Source organism: Lonchura striata, chromosome 13 (genome assembly GCF_050655825.1).
Source record: "Lonchura striata isolate lonStrDom1 chromosome 13, ASM5065582v1, whole genome shotgun sequence".
Lineage (NCBI taxonomy): Eukaryota > Metazoa > Chordata > Aves > Passeriformes > Estrildidae > Lonchura > Lonchura striata.
The window spans coordinates 20572261-20591108 of NC_140715.1; the positions used below are offsets into that span (position 1 = coordinate 20572261).

At 41.8% G+C, this 18848-nt stretch overlaps 1 protein-coding gene and 1 long non-coding RNA gene across 4 annotated transcripts in view; one reads left to right on the plus strand and one right to left on the minus strand.

The window, feature by feature from the left end:
• The first annotated feature begins 410 nt into the window (after positions 1-410).
• LOC146766214 (uncharacterized) lies at positions 411-17462 on the plus strand. Its single transcript, XR_014958368.1, has 3 exons — positions 411-632; positions 2962-3089; positions 13245-17462. It is a non-coding gene; the product is annotated as an uncharacterized LOC146766214 (long non-coding RNA).
• JAKMIP2 (janus kinase and microtubule interacting protein 2) overlaps positions 839-18848 on the minus strand; it is a 39034-nt gene continuing 21024 nt past the window's right edge. For 2 of the 3 annotated variants that reach the window (XM_021543080.3, XM_021543081.3), the window contains exons 10-22: positions 18520-18648; positions 17454-17537; positions 17089-17151; positions 16822-16920; positions 15340-15438; positions 14960-15013; positions 14141-14206; positions 13230-13298; positions 12184-12261; positions 11393-11596; positions 9432-9497; positions 8725-8797; positions 839-4257 (exon numbers count right to left, since the gene is read on the minus strand). In XM_021543080.3, coding sequence (XP_021398755.2) covers positions 8747-8797; positions 9432-9497; positions 11393-11596; positions 12184-12261; positions 13230-13298; positions 14141-14206; positions 14960-15013; positions 15340-15438; positions 16822-16920; positions 17089-17151; positions 17454-17537; positions 18520-18648 — 1062 coding nt within the window. In that variant the 3' untranslated portion in view covers positions 839-4257; positions 8725-8746. Of the gene's footprint in view, positions 4258-5576; positions 5731-8724; positions 8798-9431; positions 9498-11392; positions 11597-12183; positions 12262-13229; positions 13299-14140; positions 14207-14959; positions 15014-15339; positions 15439-16821; positions 16921-17088; positions 17152-17453; positions 17538-18519; positions 18649-18848 lie in introns of all 3 variants that reach the window. The other variant, XR_014958367.1, reaches the window with a different exon arrangement.

The window sequence follows — 18848 nt, forward strand, 5'->3', positions numbered from 1 at the left end:
GAATGTGAGGCTGTAAGGGGCCGGAGGTGTGGCGCTGAGCCCCGCAGTGAAACAGGAGCGGGAGCCAGGTGCGGCCCTACAGCCTCTGGGGTTACGGTCACGTCGCCGCGCTTCTGCCGAGCCGTTCCGAGCCGCTCCGTGTCCCGGCCCGGCGGCCCCGCGCTGCCCTCTGGCGGCACGCGCGGAGAGCGGCCCCGCCGCGCCCCTGCCCCGCCCCGCCCTCTGCCCCGCCCCCGGCCCTGCCCCGCCCCGGCCCCGCCCCCGGCCCTGCCCCGCCCCGCCCCCGGCCCCGCCCTCGGCCCCGGCCCCGCCCCTGCCTCGCCCCGGCCCGGCCCCTGCCCCGCCCTCAGTTCGGCCCCTGCCCCGCCCTCGGCCCCGGCCCCGCCCCTGCCTCGCCCCGCCCCCGGCCCGGCCCCTGCCCCGCCCTCAGCTCGGCCCCGGCTCATCCCGGGCCCCGACTCCACGTCGGCCTCAGTCCTGGCCCCGGCCCCGGTGGAAGCCAGCGAGCGGCGGTTTTTGTATTTAAAACTGCGGCAAGAGCCTTCAGCAGTTCCCAGGCCGTGCGCCGCGGGCTCCAGAACGGCAGCAGCTGGCTGTTAGTTTTGGTTTCTGCACAGGGCTGGCAAACAGCAGTAAGTTCACCCTTGGCCCCGCTACCTGCCGTCCCTTTTCCCAGTGACCGCGCCAGGATCTCGCTCACTCTTTAATCGGTGTGCTCCCCACCCCAACGTGACCCCCGCAGCCCCTGCTGTGTCCCAGCCCCCGCGCCCCAGCATGGGCCTCCGTAGCTCAGCTTGAACGTGATTCCTCTGAACAGGCTCCAGATATGCTGAATATCTCTGTGAACGTAAAGTGTTGGGTTTATTTTTTTAAAAATGCTGCTCCTTTATTTTTTATACAAACTAAAACACCAGAGGTCATTGAATCCTATATTAAATACATAAATTAAAAAATAACCATTCATAAAACTTTACATACAATAAGGATTCTCTCCTACACGTTAATACATATAGTACAGGTACATGTCCAGTGTTTATTAAAGGGTCTTTCTGCCAAGTAATTTACAGTTTTGTTCTGGAATAGACACCAAAAAAATCTGGAACAAAAAGTATATATAAAACCACAGAGGTGCTGATGTGAGAGAGGGCAGGGGAAGAGAAAACCTTTTGGATCACCATCAGTTTGTTCTCTGAGCCCTACTCATGTCAGGAGAGCCTGGCCTGGGCAATCCTCATGGGATACCACAGAACTGAAAGCTTTGCATTTCAAGGATACTTCCCACTGAGATAACAGTAAGCGGTTGGAAGATGAACACCTAAAAAAAATTCCCCACTGTCCTCCAGGCGCATCAGTAAGAGAGGATGGATCTGTGAGCCAGGCTGGTAACACTACAAGTACCATTTCCTTACTGCAACCACAATTGCCTAAATTCATCTCACCTAACCAGGCCCTCATCTGAAGTGATTAAATTCAAAAAATAGTCTTCAAAGTCTCATAATTTGGTCATTGAGGGAAAAAAAAGGCAAGTCAAACTGTGGTCAAGCTGATTTGTACTACCTTCTGTGGCAGGATGGATAGCCTGGAGTGCAGCTACTCCTGAACAGCCTTGAATGGATGCATGGGAGGGATCCAGGGCTGTATTCGCTGTCCTCAAAGGCTGCAGTAAATTGATTTTTTTTTTTCTTGTTGGTTTTGGGGAGGGGAGGTTGGCTGCAGTGACTAATCTGAGGGAGGATTCTCAATCCTTTCCTTCAATGAACATCAGGAACAGCAGAAAGCCCAGGATTAACAGTCCAAGGAGAGTGAAGGGTCCAAAAAAAAAAAAAAATCAAAAATTAGCTGTCCATAAGATGTGAAACTAAACCTGGAAGAACGTACCAGCTGTGGCAGCTAAATAATCTTGATTCAGTTTCCCATGCCTAGATTGAAGTAACTTTCGTAAGCTACAGCAATAATTTCTATATACAATAGGGAATTGCTAAGTATATGCATATATATGTATATATATGTACATATACATATAGATACATGTGTGTATATATATATATATATACACACACAGACATGAAACTCATTTTAATCTAGCTGATAGCAGGAAGTTTGTATTAACTCACATCAGCATGTGTGTTTTAGGCATGGCATGTGTTACGCTGCAAGGACAGTAAAGCAGCGGTCGCTCAGCTCCCTGGAGGGAAGAACAATCTTTGAAAAGTTTGCAGACCCAGGTCTGCTGCAGTCAGACTACCAGCCCCCATTCCACCCTGAACCCTTGGGAATGCAATTACCTGCATGCATATGAAGGAGAAGCTGTTCAAAAAAACTCTTCACAAGCTTTAAAAGCTTCTGATGTGTGTAAGATGTTGGTACATGTGATCCCTGCTTTGAAAGTGTAAGTAATGCACAACCTGCACACTGGCCCTTAATTTTCTAATTTCTAGTACAGAAATCCACTTCTGCCAGTTAAAATTAAGGGTCCATCACAGAAGACAGAGCCTTGCCACAGGAATCCAAAGTCTGAACAGGCAGGACTCCATTCCCCAGGAAATGAAACCAGAGGCAATGAGAAGTGTGATGTCAAGCCCATCAGTGAGAAAGGGAAGGTGGGTGCAGCTGGCTGCACTGCTTCCCTCAGCACAGGACCCTCACAGTGACTGCTGCAGGCATTATGCTTCTCAGGGAGTATGTCACCATGATTTTTAGGATTTTCTAAAACCTTCTGAGTTTACATTCTTGTAGAAAACTTTCTCACACAACTTTCTGTAAACAACCTATTGTTTTACATTCCTTTGTGGAGGCAGAGAAGTTTAACGTACTAGTAGTTCGTTGGAGAGGTGGTATGCTCACCTTCCAATCCACTGTCACCTTTAGAAAAGTACAAATGTTAGAGTCAGAAATAAAACTTCCTCTTTATTACCTTTGGAATAGCAGCGACTCACATCGTGTTTCTTTCATGTGGTATAGTAACAGGAAAACTCTCCTGAAAGAGTACTGGGGTTCGTGGACCTGCATTTCTGATAAAGTACTGGGTGCATGGACCTATGACCTCAGGGAGGCAACACAGCTGGGTTCCAGGCTTCGTGATTACAGAGGTAAGTAATGCTTTCAAATGAAAACAATTTTAGTTACTCTTATCAGTGGAAAATCTAAACAGACTAGCAATATTTCTTATTTGCAATAAGGTTGTGTTCATAATGTTTTTCCCCATTTTTGGTCTGTGTATCATTGATCAGGAAGCCAATTAACAAAGTCAGTTAACAAGCTGAACCAAAACATTTTTTCCAAGCTGGGACAAAACAGTTGGAAGCTGATGCTTTGTCAATCATGTCACATGGATAGGGGATTAGCATTCCTCCCTGCCCTGTCCTCCAACATTTCTTCTCTTTCTCAGAAGCTACTCTGTAGGTCCAATTCAGTGATCCTCAGTGGTTACTTAATAGTGAAACCAAGTATAGTCATTATTACCTCAGTGGCAGTCTTTAAAGAATATGAAAAGTATCTGATAATAGACAGACTGTTCTTCATGGTGGGATGGTGAAGAGAGATATGGCTTCAACTCCACTGGAAACCTTCCTTATGCCATTTACCCTCTTCTTCCATTCCTTGGCCAAGGCAGGTGGTGCTGTGTAACAATCTCAAGCATAAAGAATGGTGACCTGTCCTGCCCATCCTCCAGTAACACAGACTGTTTTTTTTTTACTTTCTTTCTTCCACAATGCAGCTGTCATTTGTTCCTGAGGTTAAAAGCAAAGAGGGAGAGCAGGAGTCCCTGCAGCAAGCCACACACTTCAAATTGAGCACTTTGTTGTCAGCATCTCTTGAGTTTCTCCTACTCTGATCTGCTAATTTCTGATCCATTTGTCAGATGACAGGGTGACATTTAAATGATTGCCCTGCACAGCAGGAATAGATTTTTCTATTGTAGCTTTGGTTCCATGCCCAAGACACACTGACTTGATCAGCTGAAAGTGGTTCCTTCCCTTTACGTTCTTCCTAGGTGATGTAGGTTGTCGGTTTATTTTTCTTCCCCTTTTGTAATTTCACATACAGGATTTCATTAGATGCAGCATATATAATAGTTTTAGACAGAAATTTTCAGGTAACAAATTTTGAGTGATGGCTTTAAAATACAAGATGGTTGCAGTCTTGGCTACAGGCTGTTCATTTTTATACTTTTGAAAATAGGTGTAAACAATATTCTCTTCATCGAGGGGTGGAAGCATTTGCCTTTATAAGGACTTATCTGCATGGTCGGGCACTCTGAAAGTTTAAAAAAAAAAAACAACCTCTGTATCAGATAAGGTGTAAGTTTGTTCCTCTACCCACCTATTCCAGATTTGCCAAGATACAATCAATCTATCAGTCAGGAAGCTGAAAAGGCTAGGTCTTACAGCTATCAGTGTGAAACTTGTTTTGTCTGTATGAAAATCACTGTGAAAATTCAGTGTATTTTGATACATTCATCCATTTAAACGCCACAAAGTTCAACCCTGTGGTGCATAAAAGTCCCCATGGGCATGTTCACATAAGTAGTATGCATAAATTTCAATGACTCTTGAACCAAGGCTGCCTACGTTCACCTGTAACAAGAGCAGCAGGCAATACCCTTGAGGTGTCAGAGCAAGCCTGGAATTTTGGCTAATGCAGCACTGAGGCAAACAGAAACTGCTGCTTTCCTGAGAAAGCCTACCCTACCTATGAAAAATAACTTTAGTTCTCAGGTTTGAGACCAGGGAAAAAAGGGCATATTTGGTTTTTGTTATCTCAGCATTTCAAGCCTACGTAGTAAAATTCACTGGGTGCAAAATCCACACAGACCACACTTCTTTATGTGATCACAAACAAGTGAATATATATGTTCACAAGCACAGAGAAAATGCAGGTAGGAAAATCCCATATAAACAGGAATTAGAGAGCTTCTGGTCTGGATACTGTATCTGCTGCACATGGCTTCCTTCATTTGCACATTCTTGTCCTTTGTTATTTGAGCACAGCAGTGAGTCAAGTGTTCACTCTGGGTGAGAAGGAAACCAGAAGGTATCATCTGTGACCACACTGTGGGTTTCTCTCTCCTGGTTAAAAGATCAGTAAAGGATATATAACTGCACCAAGACTTGAACAAAATCAAAGATTTTCACCATCAAGAGGCTCCCTAGGATGAGCTGGGCTTTTTATTTGTTTTGTCAGGGATCTGTATGAAGTCCCTTATGATAAGGCTAGGATAGTTCACTTGCATCCAGTGGAAGTAAACAATTTTACAAAATATACAGGTGAATAGTTGTAAGAAGAAATGTTGATGGCACACTCTCCATGCCATGCTCACCTTTGCTGAATTAAATCACCTGGGTAGGCAGGTGTTTTTTAACACGAATGGGCAACACAAATCAATGTTAGTTATTCTCTCCAATTCCATGTATTCCAGCCTTGGAAAATATGGCTTTGCTAAAATCCCTCTCTATCTTGCCAACACCATTCCCAAATTGCTTGTGTCTGGAGATTTCCCCTCAGGTGTTGAGGGGATAGGATCCCATAGAGGAAAATGCAGGGGTGAAGGCAGGGGATGAGGAGCTTACCATTACCTTGTTTTTGAGGAACTGCTACAAGACTTGATGCTTTGCACCTGTGGAGTGACTGGCCTTGGTAAAACACTCTACAGGTATCATGCGTGCTGTGATGCTGGGCCTGCTGCAGCTGTCTTTACAGTTCAAGGGAGTTCACAGCAGTGCAGATCCTCTGGAAAAGCATTGAGTTTATATATCCCCCAGACACACCTCACCCATAAGACTTTTCCACCTTCATAGTCAATGTCGAGTCTCTAAATCACTGTATCGCCGCCACTGTCATGGCTCTTTCCTCTGTCACTCAGCTCACCATAATCCGTCTTGTTGATCTCTACCTGATGTTCATAAAGCCAAATTTGTAAAAGCAGGATGGGCAAGGCAAAAGAACCCTTCATCTCCTGGGCGATCATATGAGTGCCACAACTGCCTAGCAAGCTTTGTGGGGCTGTAACCCACATTTCAGTTCCTGCTGATGCTTCTCATCTTCTCTATGGGGAACAAGACCCCTGTGTGCTCCAGGGACCAGCCATTATGGAGCAACAGTGACTTCAATGAATGAAACTCATCTTGGCATTGTAGTGAGAGCAGCAATCCTGGGCTCAACGAAGTGATTTCCAAGGGATTTACACCTGCTAAACCTTAGATGTTATGTAAAACAAGACGAAAACCTATTGAAGGACATTGGGCCAGAATGGGGGGTGGAGGGTGGTGAGAGAAGGGGCATGGCAAGGAAAGTGAATTCTTGACACAGTCCCTAAGGGATCCATGTAAATTCCTCTGCAATGACATCAGTCAGTTGTGCAGCTGGGACAGTCATGTCAGCCCTAAAGACAGCACAGAAATGTTTATGTTGTTTTGACTATTAGTCCAGTTCAATGAACACAACACCAAGGTGTGCATCAGCTCCATGAAGAGCATAGCTGAACAGGACCCAGCAGCCCATGGAAGCAGGATGACTCCAAGTGAAAAATAGCAAGCATACTAGAAATTAGGAAAAATATGGAGTTCTGACCTTAAGCATCTCATTAGCTTTTCTAACCAGCCAATACCTGCCCTCAAATTAGGCCAAAAGAATGTGTTATCAGCAAATGGTATTAGGAGACTGGTACTGGTAATACTATGATGTATAAGCTTCTCACCAATTCTGTAGCTGTACTAGAAGAGGCAAATACTCACTAGAGAACCAATGCCATACCCACACTGGTGGGAAATGTAGGTGCAAACTGTATATATAGAAAACTCTGAACCTCTTATTGCCCAAGTTTTTCTCATATGCTGCACAAGGACATTATTTTAGTTGTGATAGGAATGGAAAAAGGACAACAGTACAGGCAAATGGAAAAAATTCATGCAGGCAGGTTCTCACAACTGTCACTACCAGTTCCTGTAATTTTTCAAGGTGCACCTTAAAATCTGTTTTTTTAATTATTTGGAATCTCCCTCTAGGTTGACTGCTTGTTCTAGACTCATGATTCTGTGGTAAGCAAAAGACACGCTTATATTAAGTTATTTACTACTACTGTGTAATGTGAAAATCTTGGCTTCTTAGAGTTATTCTGTCCATAATTTGGTCACTTCAGAAGAATTTCTGACTTTTTTTCTCCATTATGAATAAGTAAGAAACTGTGAAGTCAAACTTTCACCAGTAAAGCCACCTAAAACATCTCACAGCCATACCATGCTGTTCTCAGAAATCCTGCAGTAGCAACACAATTAAGTATGCAGTCATAACTTAATGTGTGTTTCATAATCACTGGATCAAGGCAGTATATTTTAAACAACAGCAACTTGGTAATGATACTGACTCTTGTTCACAAGAGCTGTGATCACTGATCTGCCACATATCTTCTCTATGGGTTGTTTCCCATTCAAGCCAACCTCCATGTACATTGCTGCCTCAGCCCAAGGAGGCATTCCTCTCGAGGTCTGGCTGAACAAGGACACAGTGGATTCCAGCTGATGTGAATAATTCTGAGAGTTGTCTCTGCATCAGCACAAAACTGCAAATGAAAGCTTTGATCTAACTGAAATGAAAGACAAAGTAGGGGCTTTTCCTTAAAGGGAAAAGGAAGACCTACCAAACTGGACCCATGGCACTTTATTATAATCAATACCTTGAATTGTATCTGGAAACAAAGAATGAGCTGGTATAAACTATGGAAGGGCATGGCAGAACATCTTTCACACAAATGTATCTCAGCTTCTCTCAAGTGGAGAGCAGAGGAATTATTCATTGACAGCTGAAGCCAGAGCCAAGAGAGACTGAGAAATGTAATGGTATGGGTCTGTCCCCAAATCAGAAAATTATGATGTCATTACATGTTCTTGAGACTTTAACATTATGTTTTCTATATTATGTTCTACTTTTGTTATCATGGATCAAAAGAAAAATTGTCGTAGCCCAGCATCCTTGCTCTGGAAGTGGCTAGCCACAGAGAAAAATGGGTCCATTAGAGTTCTCTGATTTATTTCCTCATCTTCACACTAACTTTTGAACTCTGAACTTTCAGCTGCTAAGCATACTGTGACAGGCTTCTTTACAACTTCCACCCTTGACTATGAATTTTTGTTTCTTTAAGCTTATCACATGGTAATTGTTTGTATTAGACAGCGAACAATAGCAAGCTGTCTGTCCATCCATTCTATGACAAATTTTTTAGACTTCTCCAATACCTCCTTTTAGCAGTGTCACTTCCTGAGTCAGAAAATCCTTCCATTTCTCTGTCTCCCCTTCCTGTCTTTCAGCAGCTGAACATTCTTCCTTGTCCTTCTTTGTATTTTTCCTGCTGCTGGACACAGAGCTCTAGCTGTTTTAAAATCCTGATCTCCTTCCTGAGTGTTAGTTCAGATTGTGTTTATGGTTGAGGTTATTTTGAGTGTTTTCCATCTGCATCCCTTTGTAAATATCAACATTAAATTTCCCCTGCAATTCCCTTTGCTTTTTGATACTGTGAAATTCCTTGTTAGCTTTTATTTTTACAATTATGAATAGCACAATATCACCAGCAACTCAGCAGTACAACAACCCCCTACTGTGAACTTTTGCAAATTGACAACAACCTGCTGCATTTGCTGACTCCAAACATCCACAAGAACACACAAGGATGTGATCCTCCGCTCTGTGCAAGAAGTGCTAGCTTTGAGGAAATAAATAAAACAGTCTTACCTTTCAAAGAGGCACATTGACATCAAGGCCAAAGAATAAAGGCAAGAGAGAAGAACAAGAACAGAAATAGAAACTGCAGAAGAAAAACAAGACTGTGTAAGAATGAAAGGTAATGGCATTGTATACATCATATTTTTGCACTCTGTAGAACAGTTAGAATATTTATTCATTCAGAAAACACTGTTATTTCCCTTGTTACTTCTCTAAGTACCACACCACCTCCCAGACTTAGAAAACAGATCCAAATAATTTGGTGATAGATTACAATTGGCACCATATTGAAAGCCTGAGGTGTAATTGCCACATCATGATACCCATGACAAGTCATAAAGCTGGATAACAAAAATAGCATGCGTAGTATTTTTAAGTGTGTTAAAAGACAGTGGCTGCAATCCATGCTAGAAATAGCCTGGATATATAAATGCATAAATATAAATATATAAATATATATGTGTACACATGTATGTTTACAGGTACCTAGACACACCCATATCAAACACACACCATTACATGTTTAATAATGTAATGTACTATTTTAAGATTAAAGTCTGTGTCTACTGACACAAACTGAAAAGGACGGACAGTGGACCACCACCAACAGGTGCAGCTGACTGAGCAGAACAGAAAGGTCATATAGTTCAAGAGAACTGGATCACTACTTTCAAAGCAAAGTTAATCAGTATGCTTCGAAGGATAACAGAACCAACCTTTTCCTCTAGATCCTTAATTTGTCTCTTTTGGATGTCAGTTTTATCTTCTAAATCTCGGATCCTCTGGAAATCAGAAAAGAAAGCATATACACTAAAATCTCAGTAAATCTATCCCGCTGAACAAGTAGCTTAATATTCCAAGTGCCAAAAACCTAGAAATCAACAAATCCATTTCTGTGGCAGGGACAATCTTGTGTCATACTGTGACTCCACCCACTCATCCCGCCAAACCACACCTTTACCATGTGTGCAACTGCTCAAAATATGATCCTGCATATATGTAACTGGATCCCTAAATGCTGGAAATTAGTATCAATGTTGATCTGTTTTCACATTATCTATTTATTAATCCTGTATTAAACAGATCAAAAGTGTAAGATCATGGTTATAATCTTTAAAATTCTATCATGATTCATTAATATTTTTCACAATTTGATGTGCTGAAAGAGCATTAATGTGTTATTATTAGATCCAAAATGATAAATGTATACAATACTATGAATGTACTGATTCTGTGGTGAGTGACATACATGTAACTTATAGACAAGGTGTGTATTTTTAGCAGAGCTAGGTACTTTAAGAAAAATTATGTACCATGACAAACTCTTGCCTGCTTGGTAGGAGAGATCCCCCAGAACAGAACTTCTAAGTATACAAAAATGAAGCCTTGAATCTCAGTATCTTTTTTTAAATTAAGTCAGGTCATAAAACAGCTGTCCAGCACATAGCAGAAATCCAAAGAGGCAAAGCAGGAAACACCTGAAGGCCTGAGCACCTGGGAACAGGTGACCTGTGACTGTCTTCCTCAATGTCTGGAGGTGAGATGACTAGCTTATGGCAGCAAATTCAAATTCTATGGAACCACAAAATCACAGAATGAGTCAGTGGGAAGGGACCACAGCAGTTCACCTGGTCCCACCTCCCTGCTCAAGCACATGGCACAGGATTGCATCCAGATGGCCTTGGAATATCTCCAGGTAGGGGAACTATACATCCTCCCTGGGTAATCTGTTCAGTGCTTGGTTACTTGCACAATGAAGAAATTCTTTTTCATGTTCAGGTGGAACCTCTCGTACAAGTTTCTGCCCACAGCCTCCTGTCCTATTACTTGGCTATCTCCTCCTTCCTTTGCCTCTCAGACACTTCCAACCATGCCTGCAACTGAGCTGGCTCAGAGTTGTTCTGACAAGCCAAAAATGCTGTGGCAGTGTCCCTCAGGGCAGTGTCCCTCGGGGCAGCTGTCATGTTTAAAATCAAGAAGCTTCTTATGCAGCAAAGGCCTGACAACAAAAGGTAAGGATGGACCCAGTCTCAAGTGCCCAACTCAGATCAGGCAAGACTGTGAGAACAGAGCCTTCCTGTGAACCAAATCCCCCTAAACACTGGGGATGTGCTTCTTGTCTTACTCCTATAAACGTCTGAATCAGATCTGTTTCATGGTGCAGCTTTCATGTTATTCAATGAGCTGTGACAGTTTGCCATTTTGCTCTGGGACTTCACAGCTTGCAGAGCAGCAAAATCAGTCTTTTAAGGTGAAATGCAGTACCTTATCTCAGCAGTGAAAAGTACAAATGCCCACTTGGAAGGGACAAGCAGTATCTGGAAAAACAGACAGCTCTTCTGTGCCATATGAGCCAGCAACATTTACTGCGTTTCTCTTGTGCCCAGTCCAGTAACTGGGGATTAGCATTTTTGTTACAAAGATAGAACTATGCAGACAGAATTCGGGGTGAAAACTTTAGGCTAGAATTTTAAAACTCAAAATATGCCAAAACAATCTTGCACAAGCTAGTATCACATTTGCTTGCATGCACAGAAAAGACAAAGTATGAGACAATTCAAAAAGCTAGATGCCAGGCTCCCTCATGGCCTGCAGCTTGCCGAGATTTGAGCTCAGATTGTGTTCTTACACAGAAAGGTTGAGTAGATACCACATGTGTGTGGTTTCTTCTTCTCACCTGATGAGCCTGCTGGAGCAGCTCCATCCTCTCCTGAAGAATCTGGCAGTCATATTCTCTGCTTTTCCTCAGCATCTGACGTCTTAGCTTTTCTACTGCTGTCCTCAGCTCTTCCTGCTGTTTTTCAGTGAGTAGTTCCCCAAACTTTATCACTGTTTCTTGCTGCAAAGCATTGTACAAGGTGGCTTCAAGCTCCTGGATCCTCTGGTTGATGCAATACCAAAAGTCAATTAGAGATGATTGGAAACTGGGGGATTGGTGGCAGATTCAGACCCATGCATGAGAGGCAGTCCCTGTGCTTAAATGTGCAAAAAGGTGAAAAACTGAATTCAGAAAATGGTTCTATGTTCTGAAAAAAGGATAGGAACTTTTATTTTTAAAATATTTTAACTTTCACTGAAATCCTTCACTTCTAATCTTTTTTTATGGAGTTAGAGTTGGATGGAATGTTCCTATCTGAAGTGTAAATTATTTCGCCAATCCTAAAATTTCCACCCGTTGCGCTAAAAAACTCCAACTGGACAAGCCAATATTAATAAGCAATATCTGCCTTAAACTGACAATTATTTCAGACTTCAGGCGATGTACCTTTTTATGACATGAAAAGGTGAGATATTGTGTTGAAGCTGTGCAGATTGCATGCTAGTACATCACAAGAATGAGGAAAGAACAAATTTAAAAAAACCCCAATACTAACAAAAAAGCAAAAATCTCTCCTCCTGATTCAACAAAAGTATGTGTGCTATTGCAGAGTTGGCCAGTATGTGCTGCCGTATTTCCTTTGTACATACCATGTACGCTTGGTCAAGAGCTTGCTTTCTGTAGTCTAATTCTTCCTCCAAATAACCTTTTATTTTGCAAAATTGCTCCTACAATGAAGGATCATTTGGACAGAAAATCAAATTAGTTACTCCAAATGCTTTATGAAGTTTTATCAAATAATTTACAGATATCTAATTCAGCAGGATGAGGAGACTGGTTTTTGACTGATACTCAGCAGAGTTATTAGTATCTGACTCAGCTAGAAAAGAAGGAAGAGCAAATAGCTGTAGATTGCTCTTGTAGGTGAATACATCTGATGGACATAGAACTAAATCCATCCTCTCTGTTGGCTTCAGTGGTATTGCTTGACATTTCAGTAGTGAAATTTAGGGTGTTCTGTGTGATTTTTCTAGAGATACTTGCTCTGGCATCAGGAATTACTCTTTTTGTGCCTTCTCTTATTTTGGAAGAGGTGTAAAAGTGGACTGAACTAAACAGGAGCTAACTATACATTCACATTCCTTGGGGACAGTTGCTGTGCTTTATCTTATCAGTCCACCTTTAGCCGAACAGACTTAAGTACAGACATACCACAGGAACAAAACACAAGCCACTACAGCTGTCTAATTCCTGTAGTTATGTTTGTTCATCTTGTAGGCTACTGACATTAACTAGAATAAGAACAGGGTAAGGTACTAGCCTTACTTCGTATGTAATGAAAGCCAACAGTGTTACTATTCAGTTCAACAATTTCTCACATGCTGGTCTTGACTAAAAGGCAGTACAACAGCTGATGTTTAGTCTGTGAATCTTATGAGACAAATAATGCATGCATCTCTGAAAATTATTGAGAAACTTTTGAACCCTCTCTACTTGTTAATAGTCATCCTCGTAGAAAGAATTTTTTAAACTTTTACTATTTCTGTTACTGTTATTCTGCTGTTGCATGTGATCTGGACTAGGAACAATTTTATGGATTCACCAATTATCAGAGAAATGCTGAACAGTTCATTTGTCAACATAAGTGTGACATAATCAGTGTCTCTAAAACATGTAATAAGGAAAGTTTTCTTACCATATCACTTTCCAGTTCCATCATCTTCTGATGCAGAGCAGCTTCAGCTCCCTCAATCTGCTGGATCCACTGGAAAGAAGACAATGACACCTGTAACCTGCTGTGTTTTCTAGCACACAAGCAGTGGCAAGTGGGATATGTACAGCATCTTGTTAGTCTGTTTTTAGCAGCCAATTGCTGCTGGGCTCATCTTGAGGCCATTTGTGACAGAGGCCATGATGTCTGCAGGTAGTACTTGGCAGGGAAGCAAGAAAGAGGATTACCACTGCCGGGTCACTGGAAGATGGAAAAGCACATACCCTTGGATGGACAAGGAACACATTTTATCCCACGGATAAAGGCCTACAATGGGGCTATAGCATCTCAAAAATAGCTTAGTTGGCTTTATGGCAGTTCTGTTTGAAGAAGAGGCATTGTTACGCAGAGTCCTTGGAAGCTGTCCTGTTGGAAAATCTGTGTGCTGCATTTGAGCCTTAGAAAGCAGTTTTAACCAACCCCCACTTTCTTCTTAATTTTTGAAACAAGCAATGTCGACACATACTTTCAGTGAAATTTTGGCATACAGATGCTTTTGGAAGTTTTAGAATCTCAGGACTGTAAATCCTAAACTTTATCTAATTACATAAAGCTTAAATTTCTAATGATTTCTCATTCAGTTTTCAATTGCAAGTTTTGTTTCATGTTTTTTTTTTTTGTATTTGTAGTTTTTTCTACTGCACAGCTCGGGCTACCTCAGTTTGTTATTTTTGCTGCTTCAGCAAGGTGTTTGGGACTGTGCTGGCACAGTTTATTTTATTTGGGCAATACTCCCAGCAGTAGAAAGTTTAACGATACTGATGACAATAACAGGGCAGAAAATGTGTTAGATGAGGCTTTAGATAACACGTGGGAAAAGCTAGCATGCAATTTACCTTTTCTGCCAAGGACAATACCGTGGAAGCCTGAATTATGGCCACTTGTTCTTCATTCCTTAAATTCTGTGAAGAGAAAGACAGGAAAGAGAAAAACTGGCAGCAGTTTCCTTCATGAACAATCCAGCCTACAAACCAGGTCCACAGTTTTCAGAGGATCTCTGTAGTACTGAGTATTCAGTTTCCACTGAAATATTCAGTCTGTTCACATATTAAGAAGACTACTAGTTTTGCCTTTCCACATGATAGGAATTAACTGTATCATTCATTTCATTACACTGTAAGAGAAATGAAAACTAAAATTAGACCCATTTGTTTGTCTTCATGCTAGTTTTACAAAACTGAATTTCCATTAAAGGTATTGTAAAAATAGTGCTGATCTATATCAGCACATGATCCTTTGTTTTTATTTTTTTATAAACTTTTTAAAGACATATCTAATGTTGGCCAGAGATCCAGCATCTCTTTTACATGAGCAGCTATGCCCCCTTAGAAAGCCACAGGGAATCTGATAATTCTTGCCTATCTATGAAACTGTTAGAAAGAATCCTAGACCTAATGAAGAGCGGTTTATTCAGACTGTCAAACTTCTTCATGTGTTTTCCTGAGTGAATAGGGTGCAGTTGGGCCCAGTCCCAAGTATTGGTGGTCTTTGGACATTCTTCCCAGTCTGCTAAACCATATGTAACAGATGCATAATTTAACAAGCAACTTTGGAAACATCTTTGGAAATCTTTGGAGTCCTAACTATACATAACACTTACTGCACTGTACCAAATGCAGCTTGTAAAGACAAAATTATCTCCCATTTCAACTTACCCCATTATCACCTAGGATGTCTAACTGCTTTATAAGGTCTGGGATGCTGACATCCTGCAAAGAGAGAGTAAGGTAAAGCCATGGCATCCACTATAATTTTATCATGGCTGCAATATCCATCTATCCTATGAACCACATGGAAGTCAGCCACTTTGTTTTATCCTCCGGAAATGCATCACACATTGATTTCAGTTGCTTTTGAACCAGGTTTTATCATTATGGAGAGAATTTTGAGTTTAATTGAACTGTGTCTGTCACCACACTCTTACATTAGACCAAGTTTAAATACCTGAAATCTAATGGAGTTATCTGTAACGGATTATATGGGCAGCACCCACCACTCCTCTAGGGAGAAGCACTGCTTTATACAACTGACTTACCTTAACCCCTTCCTTCATGCAGTAGATCTGTAGAGCACTCACACCATCTGAGAATGGGTGAATCTGGAGATTAAATGGTGGGGACCGTCTCTCTCTTTCCTGCAAATTAATTGAAAATATGCTAGAGAATTTATTAGAATGAAAGAGATGCACATAGACAATGCCATAGCTGCTGTTTATATGATGCTTGGCTTGCAAAGCCAAGCTCTTCATTCTACAAGCCAAGGAAAGAAAATGTAGACTGAGTCTGAAAAAGTGAGCCAAGTGGGACAGGATGCTAAATCCAAGGTAACTGTTTAACAGGAGAGATAAATTATAGATAATAATTAGATAAATTATGTCAATTTGAAAACTGGCTGTAGAAAGGCTGTCACCTAGCTAACATTCAAGTGATTTGCTTTATTAAGTGTTGAACAACTCTACATTGTTGTAAATACTCCCTTTAGAAACAGGAGTTTTACTTCAAACTTTTGGGAGACTCAGATTACACATTTTTCTCATCCTGGTACGCTGTACATTCTAACATCTGTGGAAAATCATGTGTTCAAAAAACTGATCAACTTAGCTATTTATAGACCTTTATTGCTTAAAATTCACAAATCTTTGTCCAGTTTTAAAGGATCAGAGATAAGAAAAAAAATTGAAGATGCTATTTCTCATTCCTTTCAGGTATTCAGGCAAGCACAGAAGTAAAGATTAAACTTCACTTTCACACACATTTTTGGTTTATGAACATGTCATTCACTTGATCAGTTCAGCTCCCTGCCATATGAAAACACAGATGTCAGACAAAATTGTGAGACAGCTCTGTGAGTAAGGGGCAAGCCTGACACAGCATTAAGTTATAAGAACCAGAAAAGGCTCTGTGTGGCAAATTTATTTGCCCTTGGACAGCAACTGAAAAGAACAAATAAAAAATAAACCATCTTATACTGGAGAAGAGAGCAGGTGAAGTGTTGGCTGGCTGGTGCTCCAAAGGAGAGTCTGTAACTAGAGGCAGTCTGGGAGGAGGGAGCTTGAGGTCCTGCAGAGGCTTCTGAAGCTCCTGCATCAATGTCCAGTGTCAGCTGAGAGACTGTTTGCACCCACTGCAGGTCATGGGAGAGCTGCTCAATAGGGAATGTGTCCAGTGCCCACAAAAGGAACAGCACTTGCACATGGACAGACAGGCGTCTCCAAGTATTAGAAAAATCATGCCTACAGGTGTGGCAGCTAAGAAGCACACTCATGTTAATCAGCTAAGCTGACCTGTGCACACTGGGCACCTGGCCCAGGCTGAAGTGAACCAGCTGGGTATGGTGCTTACTATTTCCAGGATATTAGAGGTGATATACTTCAGCTCACAATTAAAAATGCTGGGCCTGATTTGTGACTGTCCTATTGCTACAACACTTGTGTAAATCCTTGATTAAAGCTGGTGTCCAGTGCAAGTGCAGTAGTTTAATTTTCTACCAGCTCTGCTGTAAGAAGCACATCCATCACCTCCAGCTCAAGGTTGCGGAACTCCAGCAGCTCATTCTGGTCTCGCGCATCCTGCAGCTCCTGGTGCAGACGGTTGTTTTCTGCTTCCATTTTCTCTATCTAACAGAAACATGTAAAATCATGACCTGTGTGACTGTTGCAAGAACCATGAAGTATTTGGTGAGTAGTAGCTGAGGTAGCATAGGCTGTGCAAAATCTAAACCCTTAAGATGTTTCACAGGATCCAGATAACCCTTCAGAGTGAACATGCAAACCTTTGGAACGTACCTTGTCTAAAAGCTCTTGGTTCCTCTTAATAAAAAGCTGCTTGTCTTCCACCCAGTGTGAGTCCTGTTGAATGAAGCAGTAGTATTATAGAATAATCAAATTCTATGAGGCTGTGCACATTTATTAAAAAAGCCACGATATTCAGGCTTTAACATCCTACAGGAACAAACTGTCTTTTACAGAACAACAACATTTTAAATTTACCAAGGTGTAGCAAGTCTTCTGAACTTTCCAGATCTGCCTCTTTACTGACTGGCAACATTACATCTCGTGGAAGTTTTTACTGAAATTGTGCTTGGTATTTTGTAAGCAGAGCAGGCAAGATACAAAATAGGAAAAAAAAAAACCACACAAGAATTATTTACCTGCCCTTTCTGAGCCAAAGTTTTCTCCAAATCTTCTATTTTGGCTTTATACCTCTGGACCTCAGCTTGAAGTTGCTCCTGAGCCTGTTGAAGTCAAGCACCACATTAAAAAGTAACAAAACACACAATGTGACTGGTAGTAAAAGGAAAACAAAACCAGCAGAGCTTAGGTTCATGCTGTCAGTTCCACTGAGTGAGCAACCATTAGAAAGATTCTGACTTGGTGATGTTTTGTGCCACCCCTGAGATGGCACACAGACGACCAAGGGAACAGAGCAGTGGATCAGCCCCAACTCCCCACCCAAGCCTATTCCACCATGGTTTGCATTGGAGCAGCAAAGCACAAGCTCAGGTATTTGAGGTGCTTTGCCCCAAGGCCCTCATAAGGGGCAATCCCTAAATTACAAAAAAAGTGCTTAGCAGATCAGTGGCAACAGGTAGTGGGAAGAGGCAAATTTAACTGACAAGGGGTTCTTCAAGAGCTGACTCAACTAAATACTAAACAAACTGATATGATCTCACAGCTAACTGTTTTGAGCAAGAATTTGGGCTGGAGACTGCCTGAGGTTCCTTCCAGCCTGAATGATTCTTTAATTTTATTAGAGGAACATTTTTAGCCTTGGAAGGTTTACTGTAGCCTGCATCACATTAAAATTCGAATGTAATTTGCATTTATCTATTAGAAACATTCAGATGTCCCTGAAGTTAGTGCAATGTGTGCCTTTGTGAAAACCCACAGGCCTTCATTTGTCTTTAAAACCCAATCCCCATCACACCTAGACAAATTATGAGAAAACTCTTGTGATTCTGTGTCAGGCTGCAGAGTTGTCTGCTTTGGCATGCCTGCCTGACTGCAGAGTTTTCAGGTTCAGGTGAAGGACAGTTTCCTGTAAACTGCGTGATTGTGTCCATTCTTAGTGGTCACTGTCTTTCAAAATGTACTCAGTAAATGAGTGAACAGATGTTTCTCAGTGTTGTGGATACTGTATGTAGCACCATTCCATTGTATGTCCCTTTGAGGGGTTTCTTGTCCTGACAACAGTGAAATACTCAAACCAATACTGACCCTGGCTTCTCTTTCAGCATCTATGACCCCTCCTGTCTGTTCCTGCAGCAGTGCATACGCTCTCTGCAGGGCCTGGTACTCCTTTGTCAGCTGTCGAAACCGCAGCTCTGACTCTTCTGCTGCTAAACCCTGAAGAATAAGAAGGGACATGTCTAAGCCATGGAGAGCAAAGCACTGTCAAAGCAAAGAATGCAAAAGTGATTTGTTAAGCACAGTAGTTGGTTCACAGGTCTTGACTCAAATAGCATTTTGGATCACAGTGTGTAAGCTTGCTGTGATCTGAAATAAAAAAAAAATGGGGAGATTATACAGCATTTATATCACAGTAT